The sequence below is a fragment of the Aulonocara sp. 'chitande type north' Nkhata Bay genome, linkage group LG11 (genome assembly GCF_057382095.1).
Source record: "Aulonocara sp. 'chitande type north' Nkhata Bay isolate Kocher_YH1m ecotype deep benthic linkage group LG11, A_spYH_male_GT1.1, whole genome shotgun sequence".
In the NCBI taxonomy this organism is placed as follows: domain Eukaryota; kingdom Metazoa; phylum Chordata; class Actinopteri; order Cichliformes; family Cichlidae; genus Aulonocara; species Aulonocara sp. 'chitande type north' Nkhata Bay.
The window spans coordinates 17,701,793-17,716,249 of record NC_141354.1 but is presented as its reverse complement, the minus strand read 5'-3'; the positions used below and the strand labels follow the sequence as shown (position 1 = coordinate 17,716,249).

The window sequence follows — 14,457 nt, the reverse complement described above, 5'->3', positions numbered from 1 at the left end:
CTACACTAACGACTGCACCTCCAATAACTCTGCTGTCAAACTCCTAAAGTTTGCAGATGACACCACTGTCATTGGCCTCATTCAAGATGGTGATGAGTCTGCATACCGGCAGGAAGTTGAGCGGCTGGTACTCTGGTGCAGTCAGCACAATCTGGAGCTGAACACTCTTAAGACTGTAGAGATGACAGTGGACTTCAGGAGACATCCCTCAACTCTGCTCCCCCTCACCATATCAGACAGCCCTGTGTCGACTGTGAAGATCTTCAAGTTCCTGGGTACAACCATCTCCCAGGACCTGAAGTGGGAGACCAACATCAACTCCATCCTCAAAAAGACCCAGCAGAGGATGTACTTCCTGAGACAACTGGGGAAGTACAGTCTTCCACAGGAGCTGCTGATCCAGTTCTACACTGCGGTCATTGAGTCTGTCCTGTGCTCCTCCATCACAGTCTGGTATGGAGCAGCCACTAAACAGGACAGGAGCAGACTGCAGCGGACTGTACGGGCAGCAGAAAGGATCATCAGCGCCCCCCCTGCCCTCCATCCAGGATCTGTACCTCTCAAGAACCAGGAAACGGGCAGGGAAAATCATCGCAGACCCCTCACACCCTGCACACAGACTTTTTGATCTGCTGACCTCTGGCAGACGGTACAGAAGCCTGCAGACCAGGACCACCCGACACAGGAACAGTTTCTTTCCCCTCGCCATCTCCCTTCTTAACAGTTGACCTGTCACACTGCTCCCACTGCCAGACTGCAGCTGCACCTTATGTACATTTTGTAGTATTCATTCCACCTCATTCATTTATGTATTTTATGTATATAAGGTTAGATTCGTTATTTATAGTTGGTTTACATAGCTTTGTGTATGTATGTGTAATGTGTATATATAGACACTTGTGTGTGTGTGTGTGTGTGTGTGTGTGTGTGTGTGTGTGTGTGTGTGTGTGTGTGTGTGTGTGTGTGTGTGTGTGTGTGAGATTTACATTGCTGTGCTTGAGAGCCACCATCTACCGGAACCAAATTCCCTGTATGTGTCTGCACATATACAGTACTTGGCCAATAAACCTGATTCTGATTCTGATTCTGAGATGTATATTTGTGAATGTGGAGATGTTATATTGGTTTCACTGGTAAAAATAAATAATTGAAATGGGTATATATTTGTTTTTTGTGAAGTTGCCTAACAATTATGCACATTAATAGTCACCTGCACACACAGATATCCCCCTAAAATAACTAAAAAATAAAAAAAAAAAAAAAACTACTTCCAAAAACATTCAGCTTTGATATTAATGAGTCTTTTGGGTTCATTGAGAACATGGTTGTTGTTCAATAATAAAATTATTCCTCAAAAATACAACTTGCCTAATAATTCTGCACTCCCTGTAGGTCTGTTGACAGAGCTCTGTACAGGTCTGCTCGAGCTGACCTGAAAAGGGGTCCCACCTGTCCAGCAACAACACATGGCATGGAATAATAGACATCATAAACCACAGAGGCAGAACTGTGAAAACAGAAAACCTGAGTGTGCAGCTAGCAGAGGACATAAACAGCTTCTTTGCCCGCTTTGAAACACCACAACAGCAGCATTCATCTGCCTCAGCCCTGCTCCCATCCTCATCCTCAACTGGTTCCTGCACCGCTCCATTCACTGTAACGGAGCACGATGTCAGATGAGTGTTCCTAGCAGTGAACCCCAGGAAGGCGTCCAGACGAATACGTGGTAAAGTGCTAAGACCATGTGCCCACCAGCTCACCCTCATCTCCACCAGAATCTTCAACCTCTCACTGGATGAAGCAGCCATCCCATCCTGTCTAAAATCAGCCACAATCATCCCAGTACCAAAGAAGTCTCCCATCACCAGCCTGAACTATTATTGCCCTGTGGCCCTCACACTGGTAATCATGAAACTAGTCCTTCAGCACACCAAGGATTACCTCCCCCCAGAATTCGACCCCCACCAGTTTGCATACCGTGCAAACAGATTCACAGAAGATGCCATCACCCTCCACTCGGTGCTGAGTCACCTAGAACAGCGGCAGAGCTACGCCAGAATGCTCTTTGTGGACTACAGATCACCCTTCCACCACTCGCCCATTGAGAGCCTACTAACTTACTGCATCACAGTATGGTACAGCAGCTGCACTAAGGCGGATAGAGCCACCCTCCCAGCATGTTTGCAATGAGTAGGAGATGCTCTGTATCTCACTGTACAACTGTATAGTGACAAAGGTATTGGGTTCTTTTCTAAAAATAGCTATAAACAGAGGAACCCAAACTGATGAAAAGTGGCGAATATTTTTTTTCAAATGACTATTTTTAGTGGATGTTTGATATAGAGGCAGAATGACAGAATGTTAAAAGAAGTTACTTTTAGTCATTCTAAGCTGGGCATTGCGTTCTCTGGCTGTTCAAAGCCATGGAACTTTAGACTTTCCAAGCAAATAATGATGGCCATACTGATGTTCTTTTCAGTACATTTTACTTTATGTTCATTTTCATTTTTATGATGTTTCTATTTTTACATAATTCCTCCCACATAGCAAAATTGGTATGGCCTGGATCTGTCCCACACAATGTGCTTACACATGGCCTGCGTACCGCAAAGAATGACGGCCCTATGGTGGCCCAGATCTGGTTTACCAGAGGTGGCCCACACAAGGCCAGTTGCAGACACACTGCTGGCCCTGTGCTGGCCCAGAACAGTTTCAGCTCTGGCCCCAGATGTCAGCCTAATGTGTACCTTAGCCATGTAAGCCATGTAATAACAACATGTGCTGGAACATAATAGTGCAAAAGTAACATGACGAAACTCTGTTCAGACAGTGAATGGACTGATTCTTATACAGCACTTTTTTACTCACCCATATTACTCAAAGTGCTCTATACAACATGTCACATTCACCCAATCAGGCCAAATGTGGCATGCCATCACATAAACAGTGCCATCTTACCATGCCAGAAGTCAGCCAGCAGTGCCGGCTTGACACCAGATCCAGGCAAGACCCGTCTGCTATGTGGGATGACTTGTTCTTTTGGCATTTTAGTTGTGGATTGTGTTTGGACTGTGTCTCTTGCCCTTTCAGTATTGTTTCCTTGTGCTTCTAAGTGTCCCTTTGTTTCTTTTTAGGTTATGTAGTATGGGTTAGAGATATTTTGTATGTTGTTTTTGTTTAATAAATCCGCCTTTTGGATTATTCCCTGATGTGCCTGAGTTCTGTTATTTAGTGTCACTTTGAAAGGTCACAAAGCCAGCATTTACATAGAATTGTTCTTTCAAATTTTGATAAAGATTACAGTGAATTGAGATGTAACTTGGCCCAGAGGTACGGTAGGACGCCCAGAGTAAGAAAGTGTTGAAAGTTGGACCTCAACTATTATGGGTGATTTTTAATGAATTTTTGAAATTTCCATAATTGTAGTGTATTGACTGTATTGAATTGAATAAATGTTTCCATTAATTTCTGAGGAGTTCTACAGTAAATCTGGATGAAACTTGGCACACAGGTACAGTAGGTGTCCCAGAGGGCGGATGTGTTGAAAGTTGGACATCAACTACTCAGGATGATTTTTCATGAATTTCTGAAAATTGACATAATTAAATTGTATTGACTGTATTGAATTGAATATAAGTTTCATTTAATTTCTGAGGAATTCTACAGTAAATTTGGATGAAACGTGGCACACAGGTACAGTAGGTGTCCCAGAGAGGGGAGATGTGTTGAAAGTTGGACATCAACTACCCAGGATGATTTTTAATGAATTTTTGAAAATTGACATAATTGTAGTTTATTGGCCGACTGCATTGGATACAAGTACCCATTAATTTCTGAGGAATTCTACAGTAAATCTGGCTGAAACCTGGCACACAGGTACAGTAGGTGTCCCAGAGGGGGGATGTGTTGAAAGTTGTACATCAACTACTCAGGATGATTTTTAATGAATTTCTGAAAATTGACATAATTCTATTGTATTGACTGTATTGAATTGAATATAAGTTTCCTTTAATTTCTGAGGAATTCTACAGTAAATCTGGATGAAAATTGGCACACAGGTACAGTAGGTGTCCCAGAGGAGGGATGTGTTGAAAGTTGTACATCAACTACTCAGGATGATTTTTAATGAATTTCTGACATTTCCATAATTGTATTGACTGTATCGGGCCGTTACATTGTAATTTGTGCGCGCGCGTGCACGTGTGCGCGGGTATAGGCTTTCAATCGGCACATAAAGCGAAAAGGCGCTACCGTAAAGACTGGTGTAAAAGCGCAAGGAAATTTATGCGGCGGATAGGAGGCGGCTGGCTTGACCGCGGCTCACAAATGACGGCTCACTTTACCGCGGTCAGTCAGATGGGGAGGCTATAGTTCAGGACGCAGAGCAAGTCATCTACTAATCAGAAGGTTGCAGACCCAGTCTGCATGCTGAATATCCTTGGGCAAAATACTAACCCCAGGTTGCTCTCTGATCGGAGTGTCAATGCACTGGCAATAGATAGAAAGCACTTACAAAGAGAAAAGTGCTTGTGTGGGTGGGAATGGGTGAAGGAAGCAAGTTGTATAAAGTGCTTTGAGTTTTCAGAATAGAAAAGCGCTGTATGAGAACCTGCCCATTTACCATTTAAATGAGCAGCTGAACCGGTATACCTAATGAAGTGGCTGGTGACCGTATATGTAGTGTTATCCACACATGACACTGAATCATACCCGTATTCATTTGGTCTGAACTTATTCACCCACTACTTGAGAAAAACACGCGCTTATACAGTTTGTCCCTGTTTACCTTCCGTACTTACAGACAAGTATGGCGGTCTAAGGGTTGTGGTGACTGCTTTGGTGGCGTAAATAATCATCGTGTGCCTTTTTAAAGCATATTGCCCTCGGCATTCGAGTTCAGCTGAAGGCTACAACTACAGTGCGACTAAGGTAAGAAAAATGTTTTTATTGGGACTGTCTGCACTGCACAGAATAAGAGACACGTGGGTACTAGCTAGCCAATGAGGCTAGCCAAGATAAACGCTACCCTGCGCTTGTTAACCAGTAAAACCAATGAAGAGGGATAAATAAGTGTCAAATGAAGCATTTTAAATGTTTAAATTTACGTTAATGTTAGCCTCCCTGTGTAAACCCTCGTTTAGGGTAAACTAAAACCAGCTCATAAGTGTGAAACGTGATCTGTTGTATAAAAGTTGTACAACTTGAACCCAGTAAGCGTTTAAGTGATGTGTGCGCATATTCAGCATAGCTTGTATCTCCAGCCATGCAGCTTTTCATCTACTTATCGTGAACAACACATTTAAAGAGAATGTAACGGTAATTAATACATGTGCATCAGTAGATAGAGGTACTGTACTTCAGGATGTCGCACTCACTGGTCATGAAGATCTTGTGTTGATAGTTTTTTTTAAAGTAATACTTTAATCCATAATTTGCACACTGCATTTTTCTTTATCTATAAATCCTTCTAATAATCATGCTTATTTTGCAAATGCTAATGCTGTTCCTGCACACGTAGCCTTTGCATTCCTAAAACCCTAAAACGGGTACTAATGAAAAAACAGTACAAGGTACAAGGAGTGAGACTGAGGAAGAGTCAGCCATAACATTGCTGAAGAGGTTTCATATCCAAATCTTGAACCATTGCGAAAAACAGTTTAGGAACAAAACAAAGTGTCCACAAAACCATACCAAGAATTTTGCAGGTACTCCGCCTTTATGAGTAAAAACCTTGAAATCTGCTAAATGAAGGAGAGTCTGCAGGCAGCAGTGAAGCATGGAGCTTTCTTAAAGGGATTCTGCCACTATATATTTTTAGGTTACTCCAAAAGGCTGACTAAAGCTTTGCTTAATTTCCAGATCATCATGCCGTCTTCTTGTGACTCTCTGATGGAAGACATCGAGGACATGGTGTCTTCTAGTGACCCCACTCCTCATGAAAGACAGTCTGCTAGAAAAAGTATCATACCAAGGGCAAGGAAGAAGAAAGAGCTCATGAGCGATGAGGAGCTTCAAGCTGACAGGTGTGTCCAGTGTTTGATATTATGTTACTGCCATGGGGGGAAAAAGGGAAATTGTTGGCTTAAAAATAAAAAATTTAACCATGTATTAAAAAAATGTATTAGTAGATATTTTTGTCAGCGAAAAAAGTGTATTTTGGCTTCATGTTAGAAGGAATAACGTCTTTTAGATGGTTTTTAATAATTGTCCACCCATCTCTTAACATCAGTGCACTGAAATGTTTGAGCCCACTTCCATGTGGAGATTATAGTTGTGGAATTCAAGCCTAAAACACATTCAACATACATCCTCTTTATGATTTAACCACCGGCATTTTGTAGAGGGTGTAGCAGCCATGGCAGTTTTTCTTGAAACAACAACTTTAATCGCCACATTTGGACATTTTCTCAAAATGACCAATAATGTTTTTTCTTCATGTGGCCCTAATGCTTTTTTGTACCTGCTCATTTGGGGTTTTTTAGAAAAATGTCATGTTGCCAGCTTTGCACAGATCCACAAATGTAGGCTGAAACATAGATTATGTTTTGTAGTATAGTGGTGACAATCTGTTCTCTTTATTTAGAGAAAGAAAGAAAAAAGAAAGAAATGTAGGTATGCAGTGGAAGTACAGATGTCCCAGTTTCACACTGGGACTTGAACGCATCTCATGTTTGTTGATCTGTGAAATTAGTCTCAAAACTCCACTTGAGATGAGTGTATCAGGTTATTTGTGCACACACATTTAAGGTTTTGTGAGCACGTTTAGTTTTAGACATCTTGGTTTAAGCTTGTCGAATCCGAGGCAAATTCCTCTCATATTAGAGCTATGAAACTTGGAATAATGATCCAAACACTTTAGTAACAAGGAAAATGACTGTATTTCACAAAGTGTTTTGCAACTTAAATCAAGACACTGCTCTATTAATCACAACTCAGCTGCATGCGTTGCTGACACTTTTTAGAGTTCTGTAAAAGTTACAGTGCTAAGCAAACGATTTGGACGCTATTTCTAAATTCCTCCAAGCATCTCGTTCAACAAAACCAAAAGTTTTCCATTTCCAGCATTTTTACCAGTGTTCTCTTGATTGTTCTATCGATTGTACCCTGTGTGAGAGGTTTCTGGTCACCAGTGTATAATCTGGAAGCTCACAATTTTGGGGATTTCTGAAGGTGTTTACTTAGTTTTCCAAGTGAGTGATGTTTTTAATTGAATTTCCTGAAGTGTTTGAAAGAGTGTTTGTTTCTTCAACTACATTTCTAGTTGTTGTTGTTATAACTGAATTGTTTCTTCCACTACTTAAAAAAATAAAATAAACCCCATAATTTAATCTAACTGCAAACTGTTTTCTTCTGATTAGTTGTATGTTAATATTTTATATATTTATATTTCAGTAATCGGATAGATTAGAAAAATCCCATAGTCATGTTGAGCATGTTTACATTCTACATGGCTTTGCTGGGGAAAACTAAATTACAGTCGCTGTACATGCTGCTGTTCCACGTTCATGTTGTCTTAATTTTTGCATTTCTTATCTAACAGAGGAAATGACACCAATAGCACACATCAGCTATACCAAAAACCTTAGAAGCTTCCAAGCCACAAATGCCCTACACAAGATCCCACTGAATCGGAAAGCCACCTTATCAGGGTGGTTTGATATTTACACTTGACATTTAGTTTGACAGCAGCTGGTGTAAAAGCACCTTTGTACTTCCTCCAACACACATGGGTAATAAAGCAAATTTACAATAGACAGCCTTTTGTCAGCTGGTTTGGTTTAGACATCGATTTTTGCACATCAGGATGATTTACAATGGACGTATTACTTGTGTATTTTTTTAGTTTGATCCCTGGTACCCAAAAGATCTGGATGAAAACATGGGGCTGCAGTCATAACAACTCAGATGGGGAGTACATGGCTGGGCAGCTGGCTGCCAGCGGATACAAGATGACTGGTAAGAAATGATGTAATTGTACTATGTTGTATTAATTCTGTTGATTTGAAGTCAACAGTACCAACAGGAAGCTGCCTATACCATAACGTGACAATAGAAATATTGGATGTATTTTATATTTAGACAAAAGATAAATGGATGAACAGCTACAGTGGTAAATATGGAATTATTCTGGGTGCCAGTTTAGCTCGCTGCTTGAGCAGGGGCAGCGCTCCGGGTCGGCTCCAACCCATGGGCCTTTGACGATTGTCTTCCCCCACACTCTCTGCTTTCCTGTTTATTCTCCACTGTGCAGCTAGTAAAAGCAAAAAAGGCCACCACAAATCTTTAAAACATTTAAATATCATTATTATTGTTAAATGTCTATAGGATTAATGTCAATATTATTATTAAACACAAGAGGGCGGTCTTGCTCTATAAGTACACTGAACCTTAAATGTTATTCTGGTTGGTGAGTTTTATTTTTCATTGAATTGAACTTGTTAAAAACACCTATGGATGAACTGTGCAGTGTAAGCATTTTAATTCACGTCTGCAGTCTGCCAGTCTTTAGGAACCAGATGGATTTTGTTATTTCTCATCGCCATGATTACAGCAGTCATTTACATGCTTTAAGCTGACTTAAAATAGATGAGAGCGTACATGGTTCAGATTACAGCTCGTTAGAGAAAACTGATATAGTGAATGCTGCCTTTCATTCTTCGGTTTTGCGTGAAGACGCTGGCCATGTTCGGTACTAGATTACGGGACGTCTTTCAGGAGGGTTTCGTTGCGAGTGTGCGCAGGTGTGATAGACCGACACAGGTGAAAACGATAACGCAGAGAGTGATATGACACTGAGTTTTGCATTGTAGTCGGTTAAATATGATACTCTGGTGAATGTTTGTGACCTCATGTTTGTCACAAGGAAAATTGATTGTGCCTGGCTTTGTGTGATTAGTTATGTGTTCAGTGTGAGTATTTGTGTTGTTGTGTGTGTGTGTGTGTGTGTGTTTCAATAGACACGCGCCAAGACGGATGAAGAAGACGGAGTAAACCCCTTAGGCATTTTTCTTTCTCTCCGTGGGGTCTCCACAGCCATAGAGCAAAATTAATCACACACTTCAAAAATGCAGATCTACCCACTCATTCAAAGTGACACACAAGACACAGTAAGCCCATGACCACAGGCCAATAGTTTTTCTCCTCATCTGCTAGGCCAGACCCTTGATTTCTCTCTTCTCAGTGCGTTGCTCCTTGCTGACGTAACGCGTCTCTGTTCAGTTTGTCGTCTGTCACCTGCCCCTCCACTTCGTAACAGATCCTGTCACACATCTACTGAAGCTTTAGACTTTCTGTGCTAATTTAATTTGGGATTTTTTTTTAAATTTAGTGGAATGGCTGCAGTCGGAAGAGAGTGTAGAGAAAACTTGTTTGTATTCAGACAGTTGTTTTCCCACTTTTCCCACTTTGACCTTTGTAAGGGTAGCATCCTCCTGCCTCTGAATCTGATTACAGCACATGTTGCTTCTCTGGTTGTCTTAAAGTCCTCAGCAGATATACATGCAAGAGGGTGTAATGTAATACACTCTTTGGTAATAAGGTTAAATATTGCTGTTATGGGTATTAGATTATTGTAATCTCTGGGTGAAGACTCTCTCTGTCTCCTCCTCATGTTAAAAGCACGGCTGCACAGCGACCGGGCAGGAAAAGTAGGAAAGGAAAGGAAACCCTTAATAATCTTACGCAGCAGAAAGCTCAAATCATTCAGAGCATGTGCCTGTGAGGCAGACTTTAAACACTAAAAGAGAAAATTGGATATAAATACACATGAGGGTCAGAAGAAAGTTAATTGAATGTCTGTCTTCTATTGTTTGCATATATTTTGCATGGTTGAATACGTTTAGAAAGGATGCACTCCTGTTTGATGTTGTCGTATACATTTGTCTCCCTGGTGTGTGCCCCGGTGGTATGTTTACTCTGCTGAAACGAAGGTTCATTTTCTTTCTGTCTGACGCCGTACTTTGATGTGAAGCTGCTATTTCACAATTTTATTTTTTTTTTACTTTTTCTTTGCCAGAACAGTTTTCTGACTCCAGGGTCTTTATGGAGATGTGCATGTGAGCATGATCCCCAAATGGTGCTCAATAGGTGTGCTTAGTTTTTCACGTGATTTACAAAAGTTGTGCTGTTATCTATGGAAGCCTGTTTCCGCCACTAAAAAAAGTATCCGCTGTTTCTGTCGAAATGTGTGGACACACATGAGTGTGCAGGCACAATATTTCGAGAAAATAACTCGAAATTTTAATTGTTTTCTCGAAATTTCAAACTAAAAGCTAACTCAAAATTTCGAATTAGCTCTGCCAATCAGTAATCTATGTGACTGACATCATTTTCTTATTACCTGGAAGGATATGGCGCAGAGGAATGCGCTCTTAAAACCGGATCGCAACAAATTGGCGCTTTTGAGAGCATGTTTGCTGATAGTAACGCCATGTGATTCAGCTAATAACACAAGGATTTAATCATTTGTGAAGCCACGGTGAAAATACTCAGCAATTTGTGCATTCATGACTGGCTGTGACACTGGTAGCTTAGCTGTAGCATTTGTAGCTCAGGGCTTCAGCTTCCGGGTAACAAGGAAATGACGTCATTCACGTAGATTACTGATTGGCAGCGCTAACTCGAGTTACTTTTCTCAAAATTCCGAGTTAATAAGTCGAAATTTCAAGAAAATAACTTGAAATTTCGAGTTATGAATACTTTTGTTTTTAATTGTTTATTTATTTTTTTAGTGGTGGAAACGGGCTTCTGTGCGCTTGATTTCTTTGTTCCTCCTCCTATATTTAGCACCTTGAGAAAGGAACTCCCAGAAATGCATATGCAACATGATCAGCCGCAAAAAGTCTCAGTTCCCACCTCTTACAGTCTCCTCACTGTAAATACAGACAGTATTTTTTTTTTTTTAATGGCAAAACCAAGTTTGTGCTGGTGCAGCATGTTAGTAAATCTTCCCTTCCTGCAGCCCTAAACATGCGATTTTATTTGCCACACATAAATTTACCTGCTGAGGGCGCGTGCGTTTAGAGATTCCTGGCAGCTGAAAAAAATACATCTTATAACTCTGCGACAGAATAATGCAGATATTTCCACAATGTAAAGGCCATCTCTCTGCTGTCATTCAAGCTGACCTTAACAGAAACGTGGCCACAGCCATAGACTAGATGCACTCCAGTAGTCAGAGGGAGATAGAAACGATGTGAACGTGTGTGAGATTGTAAAAAAACTATTTCTTTATGCAAGTCACATCAAACAGAGCTCGGAATAGGGAACAGTAATAGGTTCCCTATAATAGGAAAAATGCTGATGGCCATCATTACACGTATGCAAGCTTTGTTAGTTGCATGTCTCACATATAACAGGTTAGAAAAGGTGAGAAATTCTTCCATTCACAGCGAGAAAAAGGTGTTGTTTTACCCTGTGCTGTAGCCCAAAATATACCTTTATCTTACATTCATAAAGCCTCAGAGTACGACCGCTGCTTTTCTTCATACGCCTTTTTTTCCACTCTGTTCTCTCTCAACAAAGTATGTTAAAGGTCAGAGTCTTACTGCTAATGCTAAAGGCTTAGTTTGGTTTCTGTCCTCCACAGCTCTGCTTTTTATCCGTGTCTTGTTTGCGTTCCTGTATCTTTTCTCTTTCCCTGCCGTCCTCGTCCCTCCGTCCCTGTCGGAGTTAAAATCTGCAGTCAGTCGTTGCGTTTCAGTGTGAGATTGTTAGAAAGAAATGGACGGTCATGGACAGAATCAGGTGAGATTACACTTGGTAGAGGTGACGATTGTGCTGAATGGTATTGTGTGGAATGATGCGCCGTCTTCTACAAAGGCATGAAATTGTCAGGAGTGTATCAAAGGTGGAATTGTGTAGTATGACTAACATAGAAAAAGGCTCGTGAATAGCATGGCGCTGTTGGCCAGATGGAAGATGAGGACAGGTTGAACATTATCATTTGTGAGTTCGAACGTTCCATATAAAATCACAAATTCCCGCCTACCTCTGTAATTTGTACGCCTATGTGTGTTCAAATCCACCACGTCGCTCTGCAGTTTAATGAAAGCGTATGGACAAAGGAGCCTCGGCGCCTCTGAAAATATGACATCACCTTCTCTCCCTCTCTCTCTTATCCTTCCTTCCTGTTTTCTCTCCATCACATCCCCGTGCCCCCCCTTGTCGCTCCTTCCTACCCTTCTCTAACTTTCTTTCTTAAACTATGACATCACTTTTATAGTAGATAGTAGCAGTTCTTGTGCTGGCCTATAGGTGGCAGCCTTTCCCCGTGTAGCAGCCCTTTGTTGTAAGAATGAACCACTACAATATCAGGGTGAGGTCATCCTTCCAACATCCTCTCTTCCCATTCATGGTTTTAAAATGTGTAACTTTCAAAGCTTCAAAGCAACCCCTGATTATATGCAAGCTGTACATGAAGCCAGCTCTCTATCAGTTGTATTATAAACATATAAACATGGAGGCTGCTCTGTTACGGCTTAATGCAGATTGTTGTAGTTGTGCTTAGTTGAGAAAAATCGCTCCTCATCTGTAGCTGGAGATGCTCTTAGCTTGTACATGCAGTGCTTTAAAGGTGTAACTCTCAGGAACGTCTTTTATTTAACCAGTTACTACATTCATATTTGAGATTAGCATATTACTTGGTTGCCACCTGTGGCGATAAATCATATGCCATGGCGTTTATTTGTTTGGTCACGCTCATATTCTAGTAGTATAAATGCACACACACACATAAAATAAATAGTGCTGATTAAATAACAATGGCTCGCTTTGCTCCTTTTAAAAAGTTGTGTGCATCAATGAAAGACACTGTTGTTTACCTGTGCTTTCATTGTCTTCCACTTGTTTTAGTGCTGGTACTGGTTTATTGTGGCTCGTTCTCATTTGCTGTTCCTGCGCACAACCAAAGGGGGCACTCTTCACCCACGCTAGCACACCGACACCAACGAACTGCATTTGAGCAGAAGAGCAATGTGCCAAATAGTGACTTCATAGGAAGGCATCTATGGTCACACATGAGTGTGCGGTCACACATGAGTGTGCAGACACACACAAACACACCCTTCATGGAAAGTCACACCAGGATATTTTGATTGTTTTTGGCTGGTCTCCTCCCCTCCCAATATCTTTTCTGCCATCCAGCCGGGCACACAGCACTTCAGTTAGGATTTTACATACCGGTTAGGCAAAATTACTCCCGGGTACACAATGTCAGCCAAATGAGGCGTTTTCAGTTCCTGGTTTGGACGCAGACGTTAGAGGATATGGGTTTCAGAGAGAGAGAGGGTGTGGGCTGCTTTGATAAAATGATACGAGGACTTAATTGATCAGCAGGTATTACGGGTGCTGCCGTGAATAGAAAATGCTGTGAGTGTCACAGAGTGTGGTTTTTTTCCCTTTATTAAGCCTTGTTTCAGAGCAGGTAATCGTCAAAAAATATGAAATATATATATCGGTTAATTAAGATTGAAGCATTATGCATACTGCTTTTAGTAATAAAAGTATTTTTTCCAACTGAGCTAAAGCACTTAAAAGTGTTTAGTCAATAGTAGCTGAAAAAAATAAGTTTAAATGTAGATCTAGTATTTTTACTGCTCTTTAATATTTGCTTAGCCTTAGAAAAATTGTTGTAGTATTTGGATGTTTTGGCTGAAACCCCTGAAACAATGTTCTGATGGCGCTCACACTGCATTTGTGTTTCTAGCTCTTCTGTTGCTCTGTGATTGTATTACATCACCGTAGAGTATTCTCACTCTGAGTCTGTGTTCCTCGCATACGTGCCGTCTCATTCATAAAACGGAGCGTGTGAGGACCTTCTGACTGGCTGCCTACGCGCTACGCAACATTACACGCCGTAAAATTATAGCCAATGAAAACTTACAATGTTGCCTGACTCCACCTCTCACATAAACACACACATTGGCGCTCGCAGCCCGCCCGCTCGTACGCACATTTACTCTTCTCACACACAGTTGCAGCCGTGGTGGGAATTGGTGTTGTGCAGAGAAAGTATCTGAGAGACAGTTGCGTTTTCGACAGTCATCATTCTGTAAGATTAGACTTATCGCCTGGTGTCTGTACGCCTGAGAAAAACTCACTGTATGCTCACCGTCTTTCCACTGTGGCGTAGCTGCGCGGCTCGCTTCACTGATTTAGAGAGGGGAGAAGGAGACTGGGAAAGAATGAAGGAGAAGGCAATGTAAGGAAAGATGAGAGGAGGAGTCCGCGGGGAAGGAAAGATGGTGGTGGGATGCGGGGCACAGCAGACGTAGATGGCACTTCAAGACAGAATTAGTCTAAGCGACGGTTTGGAAGTGCGAAGGCGAGCAGGGAGGGCAAGTACGATGCCAGGGAAATGAGCTAGAATCTGGCAGATCTGCAGAAATGGGGAGTAGAGAGATGTAGAGTGTAGTGGTTTGTATGACCAGGGATGACAGGTGAGATGTAAGGGGAGAG

General features: G+C 41.5%; 1 protein-coding gene across 2 annotated transcripts in view; it reads left to right on the top strand.

The window, feature by feature from the left end:
* Positions 1-4,790: 4,790 nt before the first annotated feature.
* cdkal1 (CDK5 regulatory subunit associated protein 1-like 1) overlaps positions 4,791-14,457 on the top strand; it is a 259,083-nt gene continuing 249,416 nt past the window's right edge. For both annotated transcript variants that reach the window (XM_086310824.1, XM_086310823.1), the window contains exons 1-3: positions 4,791-4,929; positions 5,860-6,023; positions 7,844-7,956. In XM_086310824.1, the coding sequence (XP_086166950.1) occupies positions 5,866-6,023; positions 7,844-7,956 (271 nt within the window). In that variant the 5' untranslated portion in view covers positions 4,791-4,929; positions 5,860-5,865. The remainder of the gene's footprint in view (positions 4,930-5,859; positions 6,024-7,843; positions 7,957-14,457) is intronic.